General features: G+C 40.8%; 1 protein-coding gene across 7 annotated transcripts in view; it reads left to right on the top strand.

Annotated features, from left to right (window-relative positions):
- Nucleotides 1-20930, top strand: part of XPO6 (exportin 6) — a 122108-nt gene that overhangs the window by 36010 nt on the left and 65168 nt on the right. For all 7 annotated transcript variants that reach the window (XM_060124311.1, XM_060124312.1, XM_060124314.1 and 4 more), the window contains exons 3-7: nucleotides 2051-2163; nucleotides 2961-3158; nucleotides 8185-8344; nucleotides 10314-10391; nucleotides 19194-19647. In XM_060124311.1, the coding sequence (XP_059980294.1) occupies nucleotides 2051-2163; nucleotides 2961-3158; nucleotides 8185-8344; nucleotides 10314-10391; nucleotides 19194-19647 (1003 nt within the window). The remainder of the gene's footprint in view (nucleotides 1-2050; nucleotides 2164-2960; nucleotides 3159-8184; nucleotides 8345-10313; nucleotides 10392-19193; nucleotides 19648-20930) is intronic.

The raw sequence follows: 20930 nt of genomic DNA, 5'->3' as shown, positions 1-20930 counted from the left end.
GGATTTTCAGGTGGCTAGTAGACCTTTGGCTGCAGCCCATTTTCCCTTGCATCCTTTGAGTATCACATTAGCTCCCGGTGGATGTAGCTTCTTATCTCTTAATTTTAAATGTGGTGGTCTCTTGTGGGCCTGCCCTGTATATGCCTTCTTTTCTGAGGGACTGTGCTGTAGGGAACCAGAGAGTTTATAAACAGGGGATACTGATGGAAGCTGAGCCCAGTAGATGATCAGGCATCTGGCTTAGAAGATCCCCTCTGCTTGCTTCCCTAGGTTCTCTCTTATTACTCAGTTGGGCTGACCCACCTCTTGCCCCCAGAGTGAGCCTCTTGTTACTTTTATGCTACCAAAGTACCTCATAGTAAAAGTATCAGTGGTGATTTTTATCAAAGGAGGTGAAGGATCTTTCCCTTATATCTAATTTCTCCATAGTCCTGTTTTAAGCTTATAATTGATATGCTTTTTGTTTTTCTCTTTAAGTCTTGGATTGCAAAGCTAATGTTGTTCACCTCAGTGTTCATGAATTAAAAGTGGAAGCTTTTTAACATATTTTTATTCTAATCTGATTTTTTAAATAGTTTTAAATAACCAGATGCTACAAAAGTCTAATTTAAATGCCGACTAAGGAGAATCCGGGGGTTTGGCAGTAGGCGTGTCTTAGTTCTTTTTGTACCTAGTCTCCATAGCTTTATTTGAGTGTGTGGGCTGGAACCACTTCTTGCTTCTTTTTTGATGTCTTAGGATAAACTAAAGTCTTTCCTAGCTAGGTGGGAGAAAGGAGGGAGACCTTTTATTATAGGGGCTCCACCCATCCTCCACCAAAAGTGCTCTAGAGATAGAGCTGTTAGCAGGGAGCCTCAAGAGACAGTCTGGTCATTTTTAAAAGTGGAGAAGGCTGAAGCATCAAAGAGGAGCAGTGATTTGCTTGGGATCAGACTCAGTGAATTAGTGGCAAAGTCTAGAACAGAGTCCAGCGTTCCTCATTTCCAGCCAGAGATCACTCTCTGGTTGGACTTCACCTCTGGGAGTCATAGAAACTTTTGCTTAATCATAAGAACACACCATCAGCTTCCTTTATGGGATTTATAATGAGACTGCCTTGGTGCACTTAGCCTGAATTGTAGGGCACTGGCAGAGCAGTGACTTTAGGGTTAGAACGGGCTGCAGTGCTTGCTGCTTTTCCAAGGGCTTCCTAGAATCTCTCAGGGTTGTTGCCTTTGTATTTTTACCCACTCTGTGTTATATTTTATGACCAGCGCAGCAGGTCAAGGTGACTAAGGGGCAGCATGTCCAGAAACACGGTGATAGACTCTTAATGCTTGCTGTTTGTCCAGCAGCCTCAGGAGGAAGAAAACCACTTCTAACTGATTTGAGGTGCCCAGGGTGGTTCCTGGCAACTCCCATGACTGCCGCTCTTGTTTGCCGACTCCTGGGTGATATTTTAAAATAAAACCAACTCAGATGAAGGGAGTTAGCCATCTTGAATTCTCTTGCATTTTTTCCAATCCTGCATTTATAAGATTAGTCTTAATTTTTTCTTTTCCTGCTTTTCTGGCCATCATTGTGTGTGTGTGTGTGTGTGTGTGTGTGTGTGTGTGTGTGTGTGTGTGTGTGTGTGTAAGTGTGTAAGAACAGTGTTGAGTGAGTGGTGAGGAGATAACATATAGCTGTACCCCAGAGGAAGTAAGTTACCGGTTGGCCATCATTTGTAAGGTAAAAATGATACTCTTCTATCTGTCTGTCTACACATTAGATTAAGAATTTCAGCAGTGGAAGTTTCTCTACCTAAAATAGTGCCCATAAAAAAAAAAGGTGTCCGTAGCTAGGTTATTGTTATTTGGGTGTCAGCGTTCATGGTCACCTCAGAGTCAGAAAAATATTGTATGCTTTGTCCTTTCTATGTTGAAGAATCAGCTGGATTTTGTAGTTGGTTTTGATGTCATTACATTATGTAGAAGAGGTGTGTGTAAAAAAAAAAATAGTAAAACAGCCAGCCTTGTATTAATTTTGTGTATTTTCATAGCCTTCTCTTGTTGCTATTTAACTTTTCCAGAGGAACTTCTTAATAACTTTGCTCAGCAAATAGGAGCCTGGAGATTCTGCCTGTATTTTCTCTCCAGCACTAGGAATGACTATGTAATGATGTACAGTTTAACGGTTTTTGAGGTAAGTTGTCAGATACTTTTATACTATTCTGAAGAGTATTTCTTAGTCACGTTGCCTTGTTATTGGCACTAGACTTTAGTTTTGATGTGTACATGGCTGGGAAATAGTGGTAACCCATCTCAGGGGCTTCTTCCCCATATACTGCCTTTGTCAAGATGTCAGGTTTTCCAGGGCACCTTTCCATCTTCAGCACCAAAAGGTAAGATAGGTGAGGTCGGGAGGTCGTTTGTGGTAACATGTAACTTTTCCTTCCATGTTATCATTTAAAGAGAAAGATGATTAAAGAAAAACAGTTGGGAGGAGGGATGATACCCATTAAAAATCTTCATTTATTTCAACTCTCTTCCAATCATTGCCTTCCTGTGCACACTTTTTTTCAAAAAACCTAATTATAATCATATTGCTCATTTCATTTTGCATTCTGTTTTTTCCCCCCACTTAACCTTTATATTATATTCCTATAAGTGGTTGTACCATTATTCACCAAGCCATTCTCTTATTCTTACATTAAAGTTGTTTCTGTCATTATTCTTTGGTGGAGACAATGGTGTTATAGAAAGTTTTTGCACCTACACCTTTTTGTTTCTGTTAAATTATGTAGCTGTTAAATTATGTTCCTAGGAATGGGATTATTGTATCATAAAATTTGAATATTTTATTATTCTCATTGCCAAATTGCTCCAAACCTTTGTTTAAAAGCAGAGTTTCTTGTTTGAGGGAGATAGCTACTGTTGGATGAAAACCAGTTTGTTTTGTGTATAGATTGTTAACTTACAAGATGTATACTTGTTTTTCAGAATCTGATCAATAAAATGTGGCTTGGGGTCCCATCTCAGGATAAGATGGAAATCCGTAGCTGCCTGCCCAAACTCCTCTTGGCTCACCACAAAACCTTACCTTACTTCATCCGGAACAAGCTCTGCAAAGTGATTGTTGACATTGGCCGTCAAGATTGGCCCATGTTCTACCATGACTTTTTTACTAACATTTTACAGGTAAGGAGATAACCTATGGAAACTTTATCTTGTAAGTAATTTGTTTGAAGAAGTAATTATTTTCTTGTCTTGAAGAGGATTTTTAAGATGAGCATTTTGGAACTGCAGTGGTGAGGTCATTGTGGGGTGGATTATCTCATTCACTTAACCTTGTGTTCCTGAGACGTGTTGTACCTTGGTGCAGTGGAGAAGGTGGGGAATGGGAACCCCAATCACTTTGTTAACTTCTTGTGAAATTTTGTCCAGCAAGTATTTGAAAGCCTGTTAGGTACCGTGCCAGGTGTTGGGTGCCAGGATGAGGCCTTTGATAGTTATAGTTTAGTGGGGAGAAAGCGATGGAAATAATAATTACCCAACAATATGTTAATGACTGTAGCGAAGTATTGTGCCAAGTGCAGTGAGGACACGACATTTAGACTCAAGGAGCTGAGGTGTTTTCAGTGTTGCTGGTGATGAGATGTGAGGTGGTGGCTTGAGTGGTAGAGTGAGAGGCTAGGCTGATGGACAGGGCCAGAGCAGGGAGGGCTTTGCGTTTGCAGGGGGCATCAGTGTTTAATTCATAGTCCTCACTCGAGAACTAATGAAAAGTTTGGAGAAGGGAGACAACGTGGCCACATGTTTATGTTGGAGTGACGACTTCGGCAGCAGTTTGGAGTCTGGATTGCAGAGGGGTGAGGCCGGAGCGAAGGAGGCCTGGAAGGCTGCTGCTGGAGAAGTCTGAGTGAGCCCAGGGGCCTGAGCCAAGCCGGGGCTTACCTGCTGGACAGCAGCGAGGCACGGAGGCGGCTTTGGGCAGGGACTAGGCTGTAGGGAGGAGGGAAGGAGGAAGCTAGAATGCCTTCCAAGTTCCTGGCTCAGATGGCAGATTTTATAGGCCATCTGAGGAAATGGGGTTGGGTAGAAGATGGTGAATTCAGTTTGGCAGAAAATGCATTTAAGATTTGCGTGTTCCTTCTGTGCACATCTGGTGAGACATTAGGAAATGTGGATCTGGGGTTCAGGATTTGGAAGTCATCAGGGAATGGGGGGACCTAAAAGCCAAGAGGGCGATGCTTTTGTTCATTTGATTCCTGTGATAAAGTTGGAAATGTTTATATTATCGAGGCAGTCTGGGTATGTAGGAAATGGGTATTATGTACAGATTATAGAAATAAAATTCTTTGAAAATTGGTTATAGTCTTAGTGACGGCAGAATCTTCCAGAATAATACCCTTTTCTAATGTTCTGCTTGCTCTCCCTGCAAACCGTTTGAATGATGCAGCAATTTAAAAAATTCAGCATCCATATTGCTTCTTTTGGATCACCTCTCAAGGTGGCACAGAAGTTCTTCCTTCAATATTATTTTGTTTTGTATGGTGATTCATTTATCTAGAGATTTATTGAATTGTTATTGTAAAGGAGATTCATGCATTTATTCCATAAACTATTTGTTGAATACCAGCCATGTACTAATAACTAGGTACGTTGGGGATATAGTAATGAACAAATAGCTGCCTTCATGGAGCTTATAATACCAAGGGGGAGGCATCAGTAAACAATAAGCAAATAAATTCTTTCAGGTAGGTATAAGTATTGTGAGAAAACTAAATCTAGGGTGAGGAGGAGTGACTATCAGAGGTGTTATTTAGATGGGACGATCATGGAAGCCTTTTCTGAGAAGCAGACTCTTGAGCAGAAACTGAGTGGAAGTGATGGAGTGAGCCATGTGGGCTTCCAGGGGAACAGTGTTGTAGGCAGAGGGAATAACAGTGGAAAGAACCCGAGGAATGGCAAGGAGGTGGGGAGCCTGCAGTGGTGGGTTAGGAGGCCAGAGGCTTTGCTGGCTCTCTCTGACACGCTTCCTTTCACTCCAAGTTGAAAAGCAGTTGTGGTAAGTCTCCATGGCTCTCTGAGAGGGAGCGAGGAAGTCCATGGAGATGGAAAGAACCAGGAAGGTGGGGGGGTCTGAGTGGATTCCATCCTGGGTTGGTCAGTGGTGTGTCTTGTGTGAAGCAGCAGTGGAATGTGAGCCAGACAGAGAGCTGAGTCTTGTCGGCAACAGTGAGGAGAAGCCATGTTTTCGCCCAGCTGGGATCATTTCCTTCGATGAAAAGCAGACATTTCTTGTCTGCCCATCAAGTATGATTAATGATGATAAATGAGAATTTGGAAGAGCATTTTTAGGTGAGGTGCTCATGGAGATTTCAAAAGGGTAGCTGTCTTCCTCTCTTGCCCACCACCTCCCGCTTTCCACCCTTCAGAAATGACTCCTTTCACCCCATGCAGCCTTCATGACTTTGAAACACCCCGTAGTGGAAGGGGCACTGGACTGGGAGGCAGTGGGTTTGGGGTCTGTGTCCATTTTTGTCACAGATCACCTTGATTTTAGTAACTCCTATGTGAGCCTCCATTTCCTTCTGTGTACAACGAGAGGATTGGACTAAGTGATCTTTAAAATTCTTTCCAGTTGTATTATTCCCTGCTTCTTATTCATGCATGAGAACCAGTCAGTGGCATGAAAGCCATGTCAAGAATGATTGGTGCTAAATTGCTGACATTTCTGATAATGATAATAAAATCTTTTCTTTAGGCATTGGTAAACAAGACCAAACTGGTTCTGGAATCAACTTCACAATTATATGATCTGTTGATTAAACCATCTGAAAGGTTTTTTTTGGCTTAGTTCCATTATGGCCTGCGGTCTGGGGTGCATAGCCTTTTTTTTTTTAATTCTGTAACATTTGGCCTGGGGCATCTGTGCAGTTTATGCCATAATTATGATGACTGTCATACCAGGCAAAGAGGAGTTGATTTGGGGCCCCAGAAAGACACCTACAATTCTGTGTGTTGGTATAGCCTTTCTAGGCCACTGGAGAAGGAATCGTTGAAGTGAGAACTGACCCCTGTTCTCCCCACCTCCCCCAGCCGCCTGCACTAGCACATACATCACACCTTTCTAGAGTCTATTCTTCAGAGTCCTGGAATCTGCTGAGCTGGACTTCTGGTCACATTGTGCCTGGGGCCAGATACTTAAGGGGCAAGCATCGAAAAGAAGCATAGAAAGAATTTTGATGTTTCTTCTCTGATTGGCTGGTATGATAAAAATTTCTGAAGCTAACACTAAGCACCTGAAATTGATTTGCAACCTGAAGGTGCTTATTCTGTATTAAAATAAATTGCAGAGATTACCTATGTCATGAGCTTTAATTATGTATGTGAAGATGGTGAAAGGAAACACTCTTTTAATAAAAAGCTTTCTGGAAACAAAGCTAGTGAGAAGGAAAATTACACATTTTATCAGGCTGTTCTTTCAAGTAAAGAATAATTTTCAGCCAGCTTCTTGTCTGACTCTTCCCTTCTCCCAAATGATGAGAGAAAGGAGGACCTTTAAGATACATTTTCCATACTCTAGGGATTTTTTATTTCTGGAGAGCACAGAAGCATTTCATATGTACAGGAAAGTATTGCCCAGTGGACTATTTGGTAATGAGTCATTCCCAGCTGAGAGAGTAAGAATGAGGTCTTGGGGGAAAATAGAGACAAAAGGGGTGGAAGAGAAAGAAGGAAATGAAAGGGGAGAAGTAATAGAAATCTTTTAAAATACAGATTGATAATCCAAAGGTGTCTGAGTGAAAAGGGATGCTTATAAAGTTCTATTCACGTTATCATGTAAAGAAAAATTGTTAGAGGAGGGATTTCCTGTTTCTCCCCTACTACATTATCTGAATTTTAAGTCGATGTTAGAAATAGCCCGAACTTGTAGCAAATGAAGAGAAAACTTGTGGAGGATGTACTTGAAGTGTTAGCTGATTTAATAGAGAGCATTTTCAACACACTATTGCTTGCTGCTGAGGGCAGTTGAATTTCTCTTTAAGTTCTCAATATTGAGTCCTGCTCTTCGGGGATGTGCTTTTCCTTGGTCTGCAATGGGAAGAGTTGTTTTCAAGGACAGGAAAGTGCCCTGTGTTTTTTGAAGTGGAGAATATCCTTTCTATCTGGGTGTAGTTCCTGACCTCCTCTTCCCTAAGGCTTATATTTTATAGATTGAGTAAATAAAAAACTTATTTTTATCAGGGAATGAACTACATTTAAAGTTAACTATGATTAAAGAAAATGGTCAAGTTTTTCAATTTGTTTGCTCTTTCATAGATTGTAGCATATAACCCAGTAGGATTTTAATGGTACCTTGATTACTTTTACCGTTTCTGGAAACTAAAAAATAAATGCTTTGAATATTGTGAAATTGATAAGAAAGGTATAAGTAGTGTTATGCTGTTGAAAGTGTACCTTTTTTTGTCTCTTGTTTAAGGAAACTTTCCTATGGCATAGTGGATATTGCAGGTGATAGAAAAAGTACCTTAATTTGCTACGTAGGTATTTGCAAAGTCCTAACCGTATCAGTATCATAGTTTAATGACGTGTATGTGTGTTTCTGCTCTGCCACATGTTTAATCTTGAACTCTTATGAAGCATTCAAAGCTTGGAACTGTAAACTTGATTTAACACCTGAATGTTGGAAAGATATCACAAATTGGTTTACACATACCTTAATCACTAATATAGTAACCTGGGCAGAGTAACCAAGGCTCTGTTGGGAGTATGGACATGTATAAAAATTGTCATGTTAGGTGTAAAAGAGCATTGCTTTCTTGTTGTTTTTAAGTTCATGGTGTTATTTAGAATTCTGTCTTTAAAATAAGATGAGAATATATTTTGAATGGTTAAAAAGGTACATAAGTGTACTCAGTCATTTCTCTAAAGGTTTGATTTATGTAGCCTGTTCATGTAAGATTAAACACACAGAGGTGCAGTTGACATTCTGTATCCACAGGATTTGAACCCTCCTGTATGAGGGCTGACCACACGACACCATTGAATATAAGGGACTTGAGCATCCTTGGATTTTGGTATCCACGGGGGTCCTGGGAACCCCCCCCCCCCACGGATACCGAGGGACGACTGTACTTCATAGGTTCACCATTTGTCAGTCTTCTTTGTACCTTAATTAGCCAGGCACTCTGCTCAGAAACTTACTTTTTCCTGGCAGTTGATCCAGTCCCCTGTGACAACTCCCCTCGGGCTGATCATGTTGAAGACAACTTCAGAAGAGCTGGCTTGTCCCCGTGAGGACCTCAGCGTGGCTCGGAAGGAGGAGTTGCGAAAGCTGCTGCTGGAACAGGTGCAGACAGTGCTTGGGCTACTGACAGGTGAGCAGCTGGGTGGCACCAGAAGGCAGAGGCCTGCCTGCAGATGCCCGGAGTGCAGGCCCTGGCACTCAGAATTTTTGAGCAGTTGCCTTAGCTGTTACTGAGACCGAACGTAATAACACAAAGAATGTGGTGCCGTATTCCCAGCACCTAGCCCAGTATCTAGCACACGGCAGGGTCTCAAAAAATGCTTGTAATTTATTTTCCGTTTAAAGTCTTTGATTATTTGGTCCTCACTATAGCCATGATTAATGTGGTATAGACAGGGTCACAGGAATGTGATGGAAATGCTGATTACTGCATTCTGAGTAAGGTGGGTGGCAGGCACTTTATTTAAGATGATTTGAATTTAAATCAGGAGAAGTTGGAGGAGGAGGAGGAAGATGTGAACATTTCGAATTCTGAGTAAGGAAGTGAGACCAGGTGTGGAGTCAGCACCCTGTGCGCCAGGTTGTAGTTGTATATAGCGTTTGCTTCGTCATCTGGTCTGTTGTGTTAGAGCCTCGTGACTATGAGTGAAGAGTAAGAATAAACAGAAAGCAAACTACAGAATGAGACAGGAAGGTAGGAAGAGAACGGAGCCCCTGTGTCTCGAGGGAGACAGGGCGAGGGCCGTGCCCGCTGTGCTGTCAGTGGAGCTGCTGGTTCTGGGCGGTGTCGGGCCACAAGGCTGAGCCGCGCGCTGGAGGGAATGTTGTAGGGACCAGAAGGGTTTCTGTCTCCAGCTCTTCTACTCAGGCTGCTTCTTGGATATCTAGGGACTTTTTTTTTTTTTTTTTCCTGCATGTGTTACAAAAGCAGTCGTCATGAGGTGGGCACTTAAAATTGGTTATAAGAGTGTTTTGATTAAAAGTAAACTTGTCATTTACCACCCCCCCATCCTCCCCCAAATCCCTAGGGGAAACCCAAACCTCAGAGCATTTATTCATTCAAAGCATATTCATTGACATCCACAACTAGATGTTAAATTTCTGGAGTTAGGGACCATGTCTGATATCTCTGTGTCCTACTTTTGCAGACACTAAAATTTTTTGAATTGAGATATAATTCACATATCATAAAATCTACCATTTTAAAGTGTAGCAGCTCAGTGGTTTTTAATATAGTCACAAGGTTGTGCTACTATCACATTGTCTAATTCCAGAACATTTTCATCACCCCAACCTCTGGCAACCATTAGTGTATTATCTGTCTCTGGTTTTTCCTATTTGGACTTTTCATAAAAATAGAATCATAGAATATGTGACCTTTTGTGTCTAGCTTCTTTTACTTAACATGATATTTTCAGTTTTCCATGTTATAATATTAAATATTTTGAGAACAAAATATTTTTAAAAGCTTTTATGATCATCTTATATACCAGGTTCTGTAAGGAGATATAAAGAGGAATAAAACATAATCCCTGCCCTCTAGTAAGGTATACTCTAGTACGGGAGAAAGACAATGTGTTAAGAGTTATGATAGAGGTATGTTTTATGTGCAGGCAAAACTGAGCAGGGAAAACTTCCTGGAGGAGGTGACAGCTGAGTGGAATTCTGAGAGACAGACAGGTAGCAGTTAGTTAGTCTGGTGAAAGGTCAAGTTGGATTGGAAGGGGGAGAGCAGTTCAGAGGTTAAGAAGGAGAACACATGAGAAAGGAACAGCTAGTAAATAGTGCAGTGTGATGAAGCCTGCGTGTGGGGTGGGGGTGAGGCCGGACAGGGAGAGCAGAGGCCAGATGCTGAGATTGTGCGGATGGTACTGTTGACTGGTGAGGAGCATGAGAATATTAGTGGCAGGTTTATGGGGGAAGATAAATTGAGTTTGGAATATCCAAGTGGTGGTGTCCAGAAAAAGCAGTTAGACATAGAGACAGTTATTTAAATACTGATTCTTGATCAAATATATCAATACATTGTTTTTCTAAATCTGATTTTTATATGTTAGATTTTATTTTTCTCTTAAACTCAGTTTCTCCTTTCTTGGTAGGTATCTTGGAGACTGTCTGGGACAAACACAGCGTGACTGCTGCCACCCCACCACCGTCCCCAACCTCAGGAGAAAGTGGTATGGTCTGCACCACACATTGTGTTCCTCTTTTTAAATTCAGTTGGGGGTCGCAGCAGGGTAGCAATTGCTTATCTATGCCAGACACAGATGCACATTCTTCCTTAATCTATTTTTGGCCTCTCTGCCCTTGTCTTCTGAGTAGCTGACTTTCTTAGTTCCTTGTAAGTACATGTACTTTCTAATATAATATTTCAAACAACATAGCTTGTTTCTTCCTTGCCCATCAGGAAGGTGGCACCTTCAGCTTATGACTGCTGTCCCTCCTGGCTTATTTTTCCCTTTTTCTCATATTTCATGGCTGTATTGCTCATGCTGAGGTTGGTATGAGCCTGTGGGCGTGATGGGTCTGCTTTGCAGTCATGCAGGGGTCAGGTCATAGGTGGGTGGCATCCCGAAGGAGGGGACGTGGGCATGTGGAGTGCTTCTTCCTCATGGGCTCAGGGAAAAGTCATCTTGGCCTGGACAGATTGGGAACCAGTGTGCAGTAATCAGCATTGACCTTACAAAAGTTCGGATTTATTTGATCAAGTGTGGGCATATTTACAGTGGCCATTAAATAGTTTACTGGTGGCTAGTTATTGTCCATAGTTATATTAATATCTGTTTCAAAAGTCAGAGTGCAGTTCACCTAAAAATGGCTACTTTCAAGGATGGATGGAAAGAGGAAATTGTGTCTGAGCAGGAACTTTTCACTTCTAAATGGCTTCTGTTTACGTTAAATGGTCACAAATTCTTTTCAAGTAGAGTACATCCTGTGAAATGACACATACTACTTCCTCTACTGTAAAGGTTGATGTGGCTAATGAGAAGTGTTTCCTCATCTTTCTCCTTTACCTCAAGGAAATAGGCTGTTGAAATCAGACATCTCTGACCCCTAGCTGTTTCATGTAGCCTGTTGTTAATATGTGGAAGTTGAAATTCTTGCAGAGTTGCTGTAGAATTGAAAATACATCATGAAGTTTTGAGGACTGCTTACAGTTTATTAATTTATTTCAATTCTATTTATTATACTTGGATTAAAAACTGTTAGAGAGTCATTTGTCATACTTCTTAGGTTAAAAACTATTACAGAGTTCTAGAGTATATTAAAAGCCTACAGGAAATTGAACTTTATTTGTATTTGGTGGCAAACCTTCATTTTCAAAGTGGATATTTGAGGTGACTTAGCAGATTTATATTTTGCAATATTTGAATGATTAAAGAAAAAATTGCAAAGATGCAGAGATTTGATTTTTGAGTATACACCTTGGAATCTCTTGCAGTTTGGCTGATCTTAAAATTTGTCATCTCAGGAATTCCCTGGTGGTCCAATGGTTAGGACTCCGTGCTCTCACTGCGGAGGGCCCGGGTTCAATCCCTGGTGGGGGAACTAGAATCCCACAAGCCGTGTGGTGTGGCCAAAAAAAAAAAAAATTTGTCATCTCATTTCAATAGTAGTTTGCAAAAATTGGTTCTTTTGATAGTTGAATACTATCTTGGTATCCAGGTTAAGTGAGCAGCAGCAGTTTACTTTAGTAAAACTTGTTTTTCTGACATCGTTTTCCAGTACCAAAAGTTGTGAGTTTTAGTTGGCTTCTTTCAGGTACATGTTCTGAGCTAACTCAGTTGATACTTTGATAGACTTATATCCTGGAGGCCAGGTTGGAGAATATTAGATAATACAAATCAAAAATAAATGCTTGACTCTTTCATGTTTTGCCTAGGTTTTGTTTATGAGGTTGGGGGAAATAAAATAAGAACTCAGTTGACATTCCATACAAACAAAACCTAAAAATATGATGAGTGCTTTTTGAGAGTTGCCTCTTAGACACTATTAAAATTTTTCAAGTCTTGAATTTTAGTGTTTGAGAAAAAGCAGAATAAATTGAAACTGGTGGGGGGGTGGACTAGGGAGTTAAATAAGCTTTTAAGTTGGTACACTTCCTCTTTTAAAAAAAATTGCATGTTCACTTGTTAACTCTCTTCATGAGAGTTGTGAGTGAAGTCATCAGATCTTGCTTCACTATATGGGCAAAAATGCTAATGATTTAATCAACATTTATTTTGATGCTTTTGCTCAACTGCCTTTGTGCCCTTAAGACACCAAGTTAAGTGGTAAAATGTCTAGAAAATTCTTTAGCTCTCTTGACTGTGAGTTCAGTTTTATGGAGGAAATTCTGAGAAACCATGGGGCCCAGTGAATAAACTCAGATAATTCCTAGACATACCCCATCAGCAGTCCCTGCCAGACTCCCACTGCCCTGCCCAGCTACCCATCAGACTTGGCCCCGTGGGCTTTTGGTCTCTTTTCTCATATGTTTTCTTGTAATGTCATTATCTGTCTGATCACTTTCAAAGAATAAAACCCAGGGACTAGTCCCTCTGACAACTGCTCTAACAGTCTGGTTATAGAAAAAATTTTGACAGGTGTGTGTAGTTCATTTCTCAGAATAGTTCCCCAAATTATTGCCTCATCTCTTAAACTCACCTCACTAGACCAGAATCCTGTGAAATTGATGATGGTTTTCTCTCTTATTTACAAAAAGGAAGCTGGGGTTCATGGCGGGTAACTTGCCAGAGGTCACATCACCAGTGAGGGGTGGGACAGTGACGTGAACCCATCATTCCCAGTCGAGGTGCACTGTCTTTCTTCTAAGTTTGCTGTCTCGGTCACTCTCACCATTTCTGCCTGCCTCCTCCTTCCCCTGGTTGAGTCCTGGCTCGCTGCTTACTTGGTTTACCTTCTCTGACCTTGGATGTCCTCTCTGTAGAAGAGCAGCTCTGCTCTGAGGAGTGAGTGAGGGGAGGTGTGGATGTACCGTCTGTATGCTGTGGTGCGGCTTCCTTCTTTGCTCGTGCAGCCTCAGCCCTCTTCCTTAGTTACTCTCCTCTTGTCCTTGCTTCTTTTTGCTTGGAAAATGGGAAAAAATGTGAACAAAACGAAATTACATAAATACTGTAGTTCTGAGCTAGCTTTGGTCTGTAATAAAAATTAAGGGGCCATATCGGTCTTGCACACATGGTATTTAGTTTTAAATATAGATGTGTATATATACTGGCGATGGAAAGTTTTTTAGGGTGAAGATGTCTTAGCCCTAATTGATTGCGACCAGTTTACACCTTCTGGTTTTTCCCAAACTCTTTATAAGATGCACATGCTCGTGTACTTGCAGATCTTTTCACCTGTAGAAAAACGGGACTTTGGATCACAACTCTTTTGATCTTGTTTCCTCCTCCCAAGGGTTCCTTAAAAAGAGTTTCTCCCCATTTTACTGGACTGAGGCTACAGTTAGGTCGGAGGTTCTTAGTTGGGGTGATTTAGCCCTGCAGGGGATATTTGGCAATGTGGAGAAACTTTTTGGTTAACATAACTGAAGAAAGAGTACTACTGGCGTCTGGTGAGTGGAGGCCAAGGATGCTGCTAAATATCCTTCAGTGCACAGAACAGTAAAGAATTATCCAGCCCCAAATATGAATAGTGCTGAGGTTGAGAAACTCTTAGTGAATGTAGAACTGAATAGAACACATGTGGAATTTCAATAAGTAAGAAAAGAAGAAAGCTGAGGGGATCTTTGTATGAAAGCCCATTACAAGTGTTCCAACCATGTCTGGGTTACTTCCAAGTCAGTAAATGCCCCAGAGTAGCCTACGTACTACTTGGGGCGTGGGTGTCTGTTGCCGCCAGGGCCTGGCCCAATTCAGGGACGATGAAGTTGGTCACAGGTTTTTTAAAATCGAGGAGCCCTCTTACAAGTCCTCTTTATAATCAAGAGCTTGTTAAAGCTGTCTCAGCATAGCTTTGGAAATGCTGCAGCATGAAGCAGGGTCTCTGTTCTGTGGCGATGCCTTCACTTGGATTAAAATATAATTTTGGGGCTTCCCTGGTGGCGCGGTGGTTGAGAGTCCGCCTGCCAATGCAGGGGACACAGATTTGTGCCCTGGTCTGGGAAGATCCCACGTGCTGTGGAGCGGCTGGGCCCGTGAGCCATGGCCGCTGAGCCTGCGCGTCCGGAGCCTGCGCTCCGCAACGGGAGAGGCCACAACAGTGAGAGGCCCGCGTACCGCCAAAAAAGAAAAAAAATATATAATTTTGGAAAAATTCTTCTATGATTTACTAAAATTCCCTGAAACATTTAAAGTTGAGTAAAATAATTTTTATCGAGAAACAACATTAAAAGATACTTGTTTTGAGGGGAAAAAATAGTCAGAGATCATCCTATCCACATAAACAGGTTTTTACCTTTGCATACTCCCGTTCAGTCTTTGTCCTTGTATCTTTCTATAGTTTCTGTCATGGTGTACACATGCTATTTTACATGTGGCTTTGGATCTTACATATTTTTCTATTTTTGAATATTAGCTTTCTGACTGATCATTTTTCTTGGCTGCACCATCTTTCCTGACCTGGCTTCTGGGAAGGAGCATAGGCTTTGGGGCTAGACCTGGGTTTTAGTTTCAGCTCTGCCTCTGACTAGCTGAGGAACATGGGGGAAATGCCTCATCTATCTGTGTTTGAGTTATTCTAACTGTCTGTAAGTGCAGATAATCATAATACCTACTTTAGAGCTGGGAGCATTAAATGAGAATATGTAAACTGCTTGGTGCAGCACCAAGCAAATAATAATAGCACATGAAATGGTAGCTGTTCTTTTTTTTTTTTTTTTTAACATTTATTTATTTATGGCTGTGTTGAGTCTTCGCTGCGTGCAGGCTTTCTCTAGTTGTGGCGAGTGGGGGCTACTCTTTGTTGCGGTGCGCGGGCTTCTCATTGCAGTGGCTTCTCTTGTTGCGGAGCACGGGCTCTGGGCACCTGGGCTTCAGTAGTTGTGGCTCTCAGGTAGAGCGCAGGCTGAGTCGTTGTGGCGCACAGGCTTAGTTGCTCCACGGCATGTGGGATCTTACCAGACCAGGGCTCGAACCCCTGTCCCCTGCATTGGCAGGCGGATTCTTAACCACTGCGCCACCAGGGAAGTCCTAGTAGCTGTTCTTAACATCAGTGTTATCATTGATGTGTTGCTCTCCCCACACCCCACCTTAGAATCCCATTCTGGAAAAATTCTTCTGAGCTGAAGAATAGGGCCAACTTTTTTGTTTTGTTTTTGTTTTGAAAACCAGAATTTATTTCTATTTAAGAATGTTCAAGAGACTTTAAAAAGGCCCAAGGGCCCAACAGTGTCCGGGTTTAGTGTAAGATCATACTGAGGTGGTGTCTGTTGGTTCCTCCATTGCTAAAGCCTCAATTTGATCCTGGTTGATAAATGCCCTGATAATTCTAATAGTTGGGTAATGGTGATTTCCTCTAACTGGCATCTTTCATAAATGGCCGTCAGTCCATGAACGATGAAAAAAGCAATACCAGAAACAACCATTGATAGAAAGTTATATGACTCAAGTGGAAAGCCACCACAGCAATTCCAAAAATCAAAATTATTAATCCAGTAATAAACAAACTGAAACGTTTGCAGATTCTGCTTGAACATCCTTCTTGCATTATTCTTTGAAACCAGGTCTTCTGATTACCAGCTTGAGTAGCTGAGATCATGATGAGTCTCATCTGGTATCAAGTGCAGCTCTTTCAGAATAGAAACCAGCAAACACCTTTCAAGATAGATGCCAGAGGACAGCTTTTTAATCTAGTTTTAACAATGGAAATTAAACTCTTATTAATAAATCACAAAATCCTCATTTTAATGGCTGAGGAGATTGAGGCTGAGAAACATTAACTACTCTGTTCATATTAATCCAACATTAGTATAAGGCAGCAGTTCTCAATAGGTCTGGGGACCCCTGGAGGTCCCCCCAAACCCTTTCAGGGTCCCAAAGGTCAACGATGTGGTCATAAAAATACTAAGACGTTGTTTGTCATTTTTATTCTCACTCTTATGAGCATACCGAGTAAAAAAAGCTCATTCAGATTCCACATTGCAGTTAACCTTTAAGAAATTAGTACTCATCAGATTTTAGTATTAGAATAGCTGCCGTTATCTGAAAAGGCCACTTCCTTCTCTTTCAGTTGTATATCTGTGTGAAGCTGGGTTCTCGTCATATACTTCAGTAAAACAACATTGTACAACAGATTGGGTACAGAACCAGATGAGAGAATCTAGCTATCTTCTTTCAAGCCACACAATAAAGAGATTTCCAAAAATGTAGACACAGTGCTATTCTTCTCACTAATTTTTTGGAGGGCAAAATATAATTTTTTCATTTAAAAATGTTATTTATGCTAACATGTAATGGGGCTTATCATTATTAAATGAATTAAATATTTGAAAAATTCTTAGTTTTAATTTCTAATATGACAGATATCAATAGAAATTACATAAACAGAAAGAAGCTTTTTGCTGTCCTCAGTGATTTTTAAGAGTGTAAAGGGGTTTTAAGACTAAAACATTTGAGAACTGCTGCTATAAGGTAAAAAACAAAATGTAAAAATTTACCCAATATTCCACCATACAGAAATAACATCATTCCAGACCTCTCTCTCTACATAAATGCAGTTAAAGGTAGATTAAACTGAATAAAAGGACCAAATGGTATCGTATCATATATTTTTTTTTGGTATCATATATTTTTGCTAAAGACTATTCAGTTTTAGTTTTACTTGAATTTAACAGGAAGTATTAAATGGAAGGAATTGCTGACCTTGAGATGCTTTTTCCACAAGGAATATTAGTTTGTAAAAGATATCTCCAAGGATAAGAAAAAAAGATTATGAAAACCAATTTCTTACTACATATTTTAATTTTAGACCATATATTTTGAGACTTCGTGCTTGTGAAAGATGAGAAAGTTAGTTAGCACACCCTTCTATAATTCCTCCATTTGTTTAGTCTTGATTCTGTATTTAATTCAGTGCTTGCATTAGTCCCTTTGCCACAGCTTCACCATTCTGTAATTCTTCTTTTTTATTTATCTCTTTATTTGCATGGTTTCATCGTTCAGTTGCTCCCTAAGAATTTGTGGGCAATATATTATTTGAATTTTTGCATGTTTTAAAAAAATGTCACCTTCCTTTATACTCAAAGGGGACCTTTGGGTTAAGTCATTCTTTGCCCCAGAACTTGTAGATACTGCACCACTGTTTTTTGGCTTTGACTGTTACTGTGAAGTCTGAATTCGAGGTTTTCTCCTTTGTATATGTGCCATTTCTGCCTACATTCCCTTATTACTGAAGTTTTTGTATTGATTACTCCTTATTTTTTTTCTTGGGGCTGAATAAGCCCTTTCATTTTGTATAGTGACACCTTTATTTCAGGAAAGGCTTCTTCTTGTTATAGTTATGAATGTTTTTCTTCTTTTGTCTTCTCTAAAATCATTTTATAGCCACCCCCACCCCCAATTTCATTTTGTGTGATTTCCTTTAGTGTTTAGTGCTTCTCAAAAATTAAGCAAGCGTAAGAATCACCTGGAGAGCTGGTACAAGCACAGCTTCCTGCCCCTGCCCGCCAGGTTCTACTTCAGTGGGTGTGGGTGTTGCCTGATCATTTGTATTTCCGACAAACTTCCAGGTTATGTTGGTGATGCAGGTCCACAGACCTCACCTTGACTAGCCCAGTAGTTTCAAATTTTTGGTCTTTGGACCTGTTTACTCTTTTTTTTTTTAATTGAGGTATAATTGACATATAACACTGTTAGTGTTAGTTGCAGGTGTACAAAATAGTGATTTATGTATATTTGCAAAATGATCACCACAGTAAATGTAGATCCATTACCACACATAGTTACAAATTTTTTTCTTGTGAGAATTTATTTTACACTATTAGCAACTTTCAAATATACAATACAGTATTGTAAACTATAGTCACCATATTGTACATTACATCCCCAGGACTTATTTGTCTTACAGCTGGAAGTTTGTACCTTTTTACCACCTTCACCTGTTTCGCCCACCCTGGACCCCTTTACTCTTTTTTTTTTTTAATTAATTATTATTATTATTTTTTGGCTGTATTGGGTCTTTGTTGCTGCACACAGGCTTTCTCTCTAGTTGTGGTGAGTGGGGGCTCCTCTTTGTTGCGGTATGCGGGCTTCTCACTGCGGTGGCTTCTCTTGTTGCGGAGCACAGGCTCTAGGCGCCCGGGCTTCAGTAGTTGTGGCATGCGGGCTCAGTAGTTGTGGCTCGCTGACTGTAGAGCGCAGGCTCAGTAGTTGTGGCACACGGGCTTAGTTGCTCTGCGGCATGTGGGATCTTCCTGGACCAGGGCTTGAACCCGTGTCTCCTCCATTGGCAGGTGGATTCTTAACCACTGTGCCACCAGGGAATTCCCTGGACCCCTTTACTCTTAAGAATTATTGAGGTCCTTAAAGAGCTTTGTGGGTTTTATCTCTTGGTATTCAAACTGAGAAAATTCGGAAATATTTATTAATTCTTTTAAAAGTAACTGTGATGAACTCAGTGCATATTAACAAATAATATATCTTAATGAAAAATAAGTTTTCCAAAGCAAACAAAAACATTTACTGAGAAGAGCGGCATTACATTTTTGTAAATCTCTTTAATATGTAGCTTAATGATAGATAGCGTTTGCTTTTTCTCTGTTGCTTGTAACTTGGCATGTAACCTCTGGAAAGCTCCGTTGTACACTTGTGAGATAATAAAAGTGAAAAAGGAAAATAACATTCTTTTAAAAATAGTTTTGAATTTGTGAACCCCGAAAAGCGTTCTGGGGGCTCTCAGGGGTCCCTGGACCAAACTTTGAGAACTTCTGCTTTATGCTAATGCTTGGTTTTTTGTTTTTGTTTTTTTTAAGGAGAATTACTTAAATTGGTTTATAAGAGATTTGATGGTGTGTATCTTAAAAGTCTTTTGTGTTTCAGGCGACTTACTGAGTAACCTGTTGCAGAGTCCTAGTTCAGCCAAACTGTTGAATCAGCCAATCCCCATCCTTGATGTGGAGAGTGAGTATATCTGTTCCCTGGCCTTGGAGTGCCTGGCCCATCTCTTCAGTTGGATTCCTCTGTCTGCCAGCATCACCCCATCCCTCCTTACCACCATCTTCCACTTTGCACGCTTTGGCTGTGACATCCGGGCCAGAAAGATGGCATCAGTTAACGGCAGCAGCCAGAACTGTGTGTTGGGTCAGGAGCGCGGCCGTCTTGGGGTCCTGGCCATGTCCTGCATCAATGAACTCATGTCCAAGAACTGTGTGCCTATGGAGTTCGAGGAGTACTTACTGCGTATGTTCCAGCAGACTTTCTACCTCCTGCAGAAAATCACCAAGGATAACAATGCCCACACGGTGAAGAGCAGGCTAGAAGAACTCGATGAGAGGTAATGAAAACAGGTGTGGCATCGGCTGTGCCCTGAGAATGGGCCTTGACTGTTTATCACGTTGCGCTGCATAGTGCCTGTAATCCTCTTTGGTTTCAGAATCTGGGGCTCCTGGTGAGGAACGGAGAGGTAGGTGTGTACCAGTAAGTCCAAGCTTAGCTGGAAGGGCTAGGGTGGTTAAGGGAAGCGAGTCGAGTTGGAAAAGTTGTGAATTGTGTGAATTGTGTAGGTTGGTTGTCTTCTTTGCCCGTCCACCTCCTGTCCTCCCTTCCACCCTTGTCCGCCCTCTCCTCACTCTTTGCCTGCAGGTCTGAGGTGGTGCAGGAACTGGGACCGCTGCTCATGCGTAGCCAAGCACAGGAGAGGAGGCCCGTGGAGGTACAGGAGTTACACTTGCCCTTCCTTGCTTGGTGTTGCTTGTTGGTTCTTCCTGTTTGACTTTTCTCAAGTGAACGTCGTGCAGTGTATAGGAATGTTGTCACTATTGTGAGTTTTACACCGATGACAAGAAAGGAGAGTTGTTAATGGGGCACACACCTGAGTTTCTTGGTTACTGTCCTCTTGAATGGCGCCTAAAATCACTTAGCCTCGCTTTATTAAGGACTCTTAGCAGATGGCTCCACAGTATGCTGAGGCATGGTCTCATTTATATTTCCCTTACAGATGATGTCATTTATGTATCTTACAGCTTTCATTAATATGATGCTACTGCTGTGTAAAAACAAAAGGGAAAATTGGAAGCTTATATTAAGAACATTATGTTGACTGTTCAGAGACTTTCAAACAGATAAATTGTATTGAATTAGTAAATATTTATAGATTGCCTGGCAGCAAAAGTTGTTAGTATTTTCATCAATTTTCCTTGGCTTGTTTTTGTTGTTAAGCTATACAGAGTTAAGCCATTTCTTTTTCTTTAGAGTAAGCAGCAGGATATAAAGTCAGGTGCCTAAAGTTAAGACAGTTATAGTGCTTTCTAAATTTAGCAATTTTAATAAGTTATTCTAAAGTTGAAAAAATTGATACATGAGATTATTTTGGTTTGGTTCATTGTAAACAAGCTTTGTGTGAAATTTTCTTTGTATAATCACAAAAGAACTCATAATCTGATATGGTAATATGTTGGTTTTATTTTTCATTATTTGGTAATAGCTTCCTATTTGAATTCAAAAACATCAGCATTCAGACACACAGCTTATATGTTTATATCCTTTCTAGCTTTGGTTAAGAAAGGCTGTACTTTCATATGTTTAAAAAAATCACAACAGTAACCCAACTGCTTGTAC

This window comes from Lagenorhynchus albirostris, chromosome 15, assembly GCF_949774975.1.
Source record: "Lagenorhynchus albirostris chromosome 15, mLagAlb1.1, whole genome shotgun sequence".
NCBI classification, from domain to species: domain Eukaryota; kingdom Metazoa; phylum Chordata; class Mammalia; order Artiodactyla; family Delphinidae; genus Lagenorhynchus; species Lagenorhynchus albirostris.
Note: the sequence above shows the minus strand (reverse complement) of the source record. Positions and strands in the feature narration are given on the sequence as shown.